We start from the raw sequence: 8,199 nt of genomic DNA, 5'->3' as shown, positions 1-8,199 counted from the left end.
AAGTGCTGCACTCCCCTAGTGAGCAGCAATCTTTCTTCAATGGCCATCCACTGCTTTGTGTGTTAGCTTCGGGCACCGTAAGATGGCTGACAACATGTTCAAATGTGCATTGTGTCCTCTGAACAGTAAATGACAACAATAATGAGAGCTAAACTGCTGGAAGGATGGTGTGTGCTAGAGAAATTTAGACAAGTATGCTCTGGAAATTTTGTTGCCATCCAATTTATTATCAGTACACACAGAAACAAGTGATCAGAATGTCATTGCATGAAACACGCATGCAGATCATATTAGAGGGTTGTAAAATTTATTAAAGTATGTACACAATATGAAGTGCAACCACGAACGAGATGAATATACGTGTGTCTAAGTGTACACACGCACACACACATACTACCTCAATGAAAAGAAAGGCGAACAACCCGGCGCCAACACGCCCCACTGTTGGAATTTCTTTTCATCGCGCTTTTACCTGGGTGGTACGAAAAAGACGTTAGAGTTGTCCTAGAATGTATCATGAACGAGTCTAATGTGTTTTTGCTATCACCGAAGTAAAACCGCGGTGAAAAGAAATTGAAACAGCGGAGCGTGTTTGCGCTGGGTTCGCGTTTCTTTCCATCGAGGTAGTGCATAACAACTTAGCGGAAATATACGGAACTGAACACAAACATATAACAGCCATTATAAATGAAAATTAAATATAAAAAGCGCTGGCTAGACAAAAAACGAAACATTAAAACTAAGCATTATAGTAAGGAGGGCTTGGAGAGCGGACTGGAGAACGGATTGGGGAATGAATTGGGGAATGAGTTGGGGAATGAGCTGGGGCATGTATCGGAGAACAGAGTGAGACAAGCTCGCGCCGTTCAAGTGCTGCAGCCACCCGCTCAAGAGCTGCAGTCCTCCTCTCTACAGCAGCAACCTTCCTCCCTTCAAGAGCCATGCGCTCCCTGTGCCGCTGCTGTCTGTTAGCTTCGGCCACCTCAAGATGGGCGACGGCACTCTCGAGCACTGCACGAGAGGTGTCTGTCCTGGGCCTCTTCCTGGCTGGGCCTGGTTGCTGTTGCAGGGGGCTAGGCTGCGCGGATGGGCTTGGGGGCTGCGAGTCGCCAGCAGTAGTGCTGCCCCTGCTCGTGCTTGGTTGCGAGCTGTCGGGAATTGGGCTCGCTGTGGCAGTTACCCTGCTGGGGACAGGCTGGGTGCTGGCTGCAGGTTCAGCCTGGCTGCTGGTGGCAAAACAATGCGACATCATTATGCACTCCTTGCACTAAAGAACAGAGACTTTGTAGTGCATATGTGTTATCCCTACACAAAGGGCACTGTCATTCATTTTGTAGTCATTTAATTTCGTACATAATTCTGCTGGCAGCAAAAGTCAGCTGAGAAACTTTGGTTTGGAGCCTCTTTCACACCATTTACGAAACAGGAATTAAAATTCTATCAAAGGCTTTTCAATTTCAGTTTAGCCAAATAAATTATTTAGCAGTGCAGATTGTTTTGTCATTTTGTTCAAAAAGGTCTACCCTATGAAATTAATCTGTCAAATTTATTGTTGTGCTCTAAAGAGCCATTAAAAAAAATATAGGAGGAACTTTGTAATGCGCACACCACAGTTACATTTACAAATAAGCTAGAGCACATAATTTTTCAAGAAGTGCAAAGTAATTTCAACAGCTCAATGTCATTTCAAACGTATCAAGGTCCATTTTCAAAAAAATTAGAGCATTTTATTCCCAGTAATTCTCGGTTGCCGTCAGGGATGGCACAATATCGCTCAAAACATGAAGCCTTATATATGTGGTGCCATAATGTTCGTAATGTATTGGGCCACTATTTCACATGTTGGCCACATTAATCAAGAAAAACCACTCATTTGTAGACAAAGTAAAATTTTTCAACGCATGTGACCTTCCATGTGCCCTTAAACCAGCTGTTTATTGCCTGCCATATCATTCTGTGCGAGGTTCAGTGGCTTCCCTACACACACCCTTGTTTCTCTGAAGGCCCTTCCTTAATTTGTAGTGAATTTTTTTCATACCTAACTGGTGGATGTAACTGCTAGGAATGTGGCTGAGAATGTGCCATATATTTGTGGCAGTCCAGTCATTTTATTACTAGGAAACACACAGATATATAAGTTTTTAATTGTGTCTTCAAGTGGCATGTAGGACTAGAAAGGCCCATGACTGCAACACTCATGACAAAGAGTGCCAACAATTGCTTCCCTTTAGACAAGGATACAAGTCATATATCAAGAGACAAAGGTAAGGAACAAGGACTGCATGAAATGTGTCCAGAAACGGCGCAGTAGCTCGGAATACTAATAAACCTTACAAGAAGAAATATCGCTGTCAGTCGCCTATCAAAGACTTGTTAAACTCTGCAAAACACGCATCTTTGCTCTGAACTTAACAGATCGAGTCAGTAATTAAACACACACACCAAGAAGTCATGCGCATGCTCAACACTACGCACACGTGGAAGGTGCACATCAGAGCTTTGATATCAGCCGTGATGATTTCTTGATTGCTTTATAATTATTGAGTGAATAGTCGGACAATGCGAAGAGCCTGTGCTTGTGCATATTTAACCAACTGTGTGTAGCAGCCATGAATTTTGCTACCTAGATGTTTCAGTGTCATGCAAATCATCACGGCTGATATTAAAGCTCTGATGTACACCTTCCACATGTGCGTAGTGTTCAGCATGCACATGACTTTTGGTGTGTGTGTTTAATTACTGACTCTATCTGTTATGTTCAGAGCAAAGATGCGTGTTTTGCAGAGTTTAACAAGTCTTTGATAGGCGACTGACAGCGATATTTCTTCTTGTAAGGTTTATTAGTAGTCCGAGCTACTGCGCCGTTTCTGGACACATTTCATGCAGTCCTTGTTCCTTACTTTTGTCTCTTGATATATGACTTGTATCCTTGTCTAAAGCGAAGCAATTGTTGGCACTCTTTGACATGAGTGTTGCAGTCATGAGCCTTTCTAGTCCTACGTGCCACATCAAGACACAATTAAAAACTGAAAAATGACTACCGCTACTCCCCTAGCTTCAACATTCCTCTGATTTTATACTTGGGGAAACCCCTGGTAGTGTTTGATTTCAAATATGTTTTGCACGACATGCACTGTCTTTTTCAAAAGCAACCAAGCAACTGGATTGGTTCTTTCGGCATGTAATGGAGCACATTGCACCCTTTAAACTTTAAATCTTTAAGGAAAACATTCCTCACTATCTGAGGCCATTTGCTGTGTAGTGGTGCCATAAGGATTCCGCTATATGGCTAGGAGGCAAACCCAATTTACTAGTTCTTATTTCGGCAATGCCTGTGCTACAGTGCATGTAAATTCCCTGTCGCACTTGTCGTGTGCAGAAAAAAAAATGACTCACTCTTGGACGCTCCGGACGAGTCCTGGCCCCAGCAGGTAGGGTGGGTTGATGCTGTGAGCTTTTTCAAAAATTTCAGCGAGCTCCCTGAGGACAAAAAAAAATTATGATCCATTTGACACATATATATGACATCACTTAATATGTGTACAAACACATTATTTCATGCATAAAGCTTGACATATCTACTCAGCGACGCAAGACACTTGTATAGCTAGCTTATAACCATGGCCGGCATGCATAATGCCCGATAGTTGCCCAGCAGCAAAGCTGTTGACATGAGCACAAAGTCCGGGTTCATGCCTCTCAGCAGCTGTATGCAATTGACAAAAAGACAGTCAATTTATCTGCCCAAATGTTGCTGTGTAATCTATAACACCCTAAAATTACAACAAGAATTACATTATTTAGACAAAAGATGTCCAAAATTGGTAGAGTTAATTATTCTGTCACAAAATCTACCTGCACCAAAAAAGTAAAAAATGCTGCAACATACTTAATTCACAGGTTTGTGGAATGACTAAACTGCTTGAAGGGCAAAAGTCACGTATGTAGAATCAGGAAAACAAAGTTTTCCATTCAGTAGAAGTTAATTATCTCTATTGAGATCATGTTCTACGTATACTTACTCTTCAAACTCGCATGTTCTCCGGTCCGCCCCTGACTGGCTATTATGCTGTCGCACCGTTTTATATTTTCTCTCTAGATTTCTCCACTTGTTCTCAATTTGCGAATGGGTCAAATGGCAACCGAATTTGGAATTCACTAAATCTGCCAAATTTTCCCAGAGTTGTCTTTTAGTTTTTAGGCGTTTAGAAGGGTCTGATTTGAAATTTTTATATTCTTGAATCAGGAAAAGAACTTTGGCCCGAGGCCACAACTCCTCGGGCTCGATGGTATGTGGGACGAGGGCTGCCGGCGCATTCAGCCAAACCTGCACGTTGTCTGCAACCAAAGGAGAGCATATATATGTTGCGCATTAAGTACTGATCAAATATTGCATATACATACAAGCGAGAAAGGTACACGTACGTACGTACCTGCTGTCGCATAAAGGCGCTGGTTTCTGTGGACAATGGGTGCACCGGTGTCGTCGACTGCCTCAAAAATTTCTCTCTCCACACCTTCCAAGATGATTCTCAGCGGCGCGGCCATCTCCTCCGAAATGAACGTATGAAGTGAAAGCGTTGGAAGGGAGGTGACGTATAAATAAGGGCCGAAGAAGATGCAAAAGATAGCATGCAAAACGAATGACTCCTGCTAGACATACGTAAACCGCCAAAGAAACAGAATAAGATACTACCCGTAAGCTTACACGCGCACGCATGCATGTCGGCACCAAAGTGATGCCGCACGGGTGCCGAGCAGAGCTGGATGCCGAAGTGCTGTCCGAAACAGAACGATATCGCTCAACCTCTGCAAGAGACGAACCAAATTTAAGATATGTTGATACCAGAAGAGAGATATCGATATCGTAGACGCCACAAACTAAGAATTAGATACCACTTAAGCCAGCAGCAAAAAGCGCTACAACGCATGCACGCCGGCACATATGCTTGCATGCACATCAGAGGAGCGCGCCGACACGCGCGTACATGTGCTGCAATAAAACAAGACCGGAAACCAACCGCGTGGAGTTCACGAGATAACGGGTGCATACCGTATATGAGACGCCTGTGTCTCATATATACGATGCATCCGTTAATTATCTCGTGAACCGCGTCTCACGCGTGTGTACGGGACGCTCGGAGCGCGCATGCCAATACGATCGAGCCGAAACCCAGAGGTGCGAACGAAACAGGCGTCGTTAGCGGTCGCTGAGCCTGCAAGAGAAAAAAAAGCAAATAAATATATACAATACAGCTGTACCCGCCGCGCAAACGAAAAGATATAAGCGCGCTAACGAGTTTGAGAGAGATAACGGCGCGCCCGTTTGAGACGCCACGCAGAACTGCCGAAATTTGCGATATGATATCCGAAGCGCGGCCATCGTCGTTCGAAAAACAAATCGGGAGCGTCCGCTGAACCTGCAAGACACGCAACAAAGATAAATACGGCTGATTCAAGAATAGATATATCGTAGACGCCGCAAGAAGAGAAGGTTACCAGCTGCAAGCCAGCGTACAAGAGCACTCATGCATGCATGCAGTTTAGAGAGATGCCGACGTGAACATAGTAAAATAAAATACGACCGGAAACCAACCTATCTTCTCAAGTAATCAAGAGAGGAAACAACGCTTCGCGCGGCCGAAATAGGAAGCGTCAGTTGAAACGAGTAAACAGGATACGGCTCGGAGATTCCACTCGAAATAAGACACGGTTAGGAAAACAGCACAGATACGAACGCGAACGCCGTTTCTGCGCCCTAGCTATTAACCACCCAAGCTGTCGCGAATGCGCCTCCCTCCATTTTGTCGTCTGCTAGCCGCCAGAGCGGAGAGCTGTGGAACTAGCAGACGACGCTGCCAGCACAAAATCGTCCTGGCGAGTCTGGCTGCCAGCTGGCAGCCCGAAACCGCCCAGCCAGAGAAAATCGAACGCGTTCTGGGTAGCCACCGGAAGTGGGCGGAGCAGCCCGAGAAAATCGAGCGCCTGGCGGCGCGCTCTGGTAGCCCGCGGGCTGCCTGCGGGCTGCCAGAGGTGGATAATCGAAGAGGCCCAGTGTTCTAGAGGGGGGTAGTGGGGTCAGGGAGAGAAGCGTTTGGGTGCAGGTGGGCTGGAAACGCTGATTGGTCGATGGGATGCGCTTCTCCGTGACGTTTTTCTGCTTCTCCCTCGTTCTCAACCGGACGTGGCGTCACCGCGCCCACTTTGGACCTGTCCCTAGAGCACCTAGGGAATCGCTAGGCGCCCCCGCCGCTGCCGCCGCGCAGCATGGCATTCGGTTCGTGGGGCTCGGCAGCAGCGCTTGTTTTGGGAGCTGTCCAGCTATGGCTTTTTTGCGTGGTGTGCTCGTCGGCGACAGCCAGCTGAAATTTTTGTGCAGTTCTCGCTTGCGGCTTTCGCCGGTAGTGAGAACATGCACTTTCAGCTTTAGCGGCCACGACGCAATCAGCCTAGCTGAAATAATTCCCGAGACATGCTTTCGGCGCGCCGATTTTGTGGTCCTATATGTTGGCGGCAACGATCTCGACAGAGGAGATGACCCGCGAGAAATCGCCAGCCACATAAAGGTACGCATTTTATCTCAAATTTCGCTTCCAGCCACATAAAGGTAGGCATTTTATCTCAAATTTCGCTTCATGGAGTGCTGTACCGCTTACCTACATGTCTTGCGCATTCCAGGACCTCGTTTTGCTGCTGCAGGAAAACGTGGCCAGTGTCGTGCTGGTCTTCAAAGTCTTGCCACGCCATTTCGATGAGCCACGTAAGGCGCAATTTGAGGTCCGCCGGCGTCGCCAGCTGAACCGCCGTCTGTCAGCCACGCTGAAGCGCTTGTCGGGCGTGCACATTCTCAACCCCGAGGTAAGGGTTGAACAACATTTTCGCAAGTTTTCTCGAGCAGAACTCACCAAATTGCGGCGCTTGTAACGTAACTTTTTTTGCAGCATCGTTTCCTGGATGCTTCTGGCAAGCCGATGCTGTCCTTGTTTGCCGCAGACCGATATCACGTGGCGAGAGACCGGGGCATCGACCAGATGTCAAAGATTATCGTCGCGGCCCTCGTCAAGATCTACGGACCAGGGATAGCGTCGGCTTCAAGGGCAAGACCAGGAGAGGTGTACGTCGTGCACCGGTGTCGTCGGTGCGGAGCCAAAGGGCACAAGACGGACCACTGCTGAGCCTACTGCTCACCGCGCCGCCACGCCGCTGCAGGTCGCGGTTGAAGTGCTCCAGCAAACGGCCCTTTTTAGGGCCACCTCATTGTTTCCTGGCAGATCGCGAGCGTCCCGTTTCGTGCCCGTATTCCCTCTCTGTCGAAATCGATGCCAGACATCAAAATCGCGCGGTGTGAGCTAGTAAATCGCTGGTAGAGACAAAAACTCGTGCTTGTATACAGACTTACCCATCTCCAGTGCGCCTTTGTTTATTTCCGTAGGCACTACTCGCGCTTTGTAGAAATCGACGCCAGCCGCGAAATTTTACATGTTAGACCTCGCTACAGCATTAGCGCAGCGTGCCTTCGTCTCTTTACGTTCTAACTTTTATGCAGCGCACCTTTGTTTGCTCGTTACTTTTGTTCTTTTCAGTCGTTTCCTGAATCCGTCCAAAGAGCCGGGCTAAATGGATGATTATGGAACCACATGGCGATTGCACTGCATACAGCACGACTTTGGTCCCTGTGTTTTTAAATAAAAACATCAGATGTCGAAGGTCATGGTCGTGTCTGAGGATGGCTTCCACAGCTTGGGCCTAACCATAGGGACCGCACACGCTTTGTCGTCGTTGCCAAGTGGAGAGGCCCAAGATGGCTGGCATCCTTAATAAAGATCCCTTCTCGGGGCCGCATTAGTGTTTCCTGGCAGATCACGCGCTTTCCACCCTGTGCACATGCTCTCATTTTCAATTAAAAAAGTCCTTTAAACCCTGCAGAAGGCATGAATTAGCAAGTGCTAATAACAAGATGTTGCATGGTACTTGAACAATAGCGGCTACAATGACAAAGGTGAAGAAGTGCTGGAGTTACACGGAAATAAAAATTTGGGGGTGCCCACATAACAACCTGAAATGGTTTTGGACAGGACTCCTAGTTAATTGCATTTGGAAGAGAAAGACAAGGTTTAATTTTGCAGTGTAAGCTTGCTTCTCTAGAATGAACAGAGAACGTTGCCTCACACTGCTGGGGCCACCTTCCTTGACCCCATG

General features: G+C 46.9%; 2 protein-coding genes across 5 annotated transcripts; one reads left to right on the top strand and one right to left on the bottom strand.

Annotated features, from left to right (window-relative positions):
* Nucleotides 1-720: 720 nt before the first annotated feature.
* On the bottom strand, nt 721-6,048 carry LOC144094188 (uncharacterized). 4 transcript variants are annotated; one of them, XM_077628113.1, is made up of 5 exons: nt 4,897-6,048; nt 4,434-4,809; nt 4,023-4,338; nt 3,397-3,480; nt 721-1,226 (listed from the first exon to the last, which is right to left on the bottom strand). In XM_077628113.1, the coding sequence occupies exons 2-5, from the start codon at nt 4,546-4,548 to the stop codon at nt 740-742; spliced, it is 1,002 nt and encodes a 333-aa protein (XP_077484239.1). In that variant the 5' UTR covers nt 4,549-4,809; nt 4,897-6,048; the 3' UTR covers nt 721-739. The 4 variants fall into 4 exon arrangements, with proteins under 4 accessions (XP_077484239.1, XP_077484238.1, XP_077484237.1 ...); XM_077628112.1 differs by having other exon boundaries at nt 4,434-5,420; nt 5,500-6,048; XM_077628111.1 differs by having other exon boundaries at nt 4,434-6,048.
* A 194-nt stretch (nt 6,049-6,242) lies between these two features.
* On the top strand, nt 6,243-7,654 carry LOC144095056 (uncharacterized). Its single transcript, XM_077628863.1, has 3 exons — nt 6,243-6,566; nt 6,679-6,858; nt 6,942-7,654. The coding sequence occupies exons 1-3, from the start codon at nt 6,324-6,326 to the stop codon at nt 7,173-7,175; spliced, it is 657 nt and encodes a 218-aa protein (XP_077484989.1). The 5' UTR covers nt 6,243-6,323; the 3' UTR covers nt 7,176-7,654.
* The last annotated feature ends 545 nt before the right edge of the window (nt 7,655-8,199 follow it).

This window comes from Amblyomma americanum, chromosome 6 (genome assembly GCF_052857255.1).
Source record: "Amblyomma americanum isolate KBUSLIRL-KWMA chromosome 6, ASM5285725v1, whole genome shotgun sequence".
Classification (NCBI taxonomy): domain Eukaryota; kingdom Metazoa; phylum Arthropoda; class Arachnida; order Ixodida; family Ixodidae; genus Amblyomma; species Amblyomma americanum.
The sequence above is the reverse complement of the archived record's forward strand: the minus strand, read 5'-3'. Positions and strand labels throughout refer to the sequence as shown.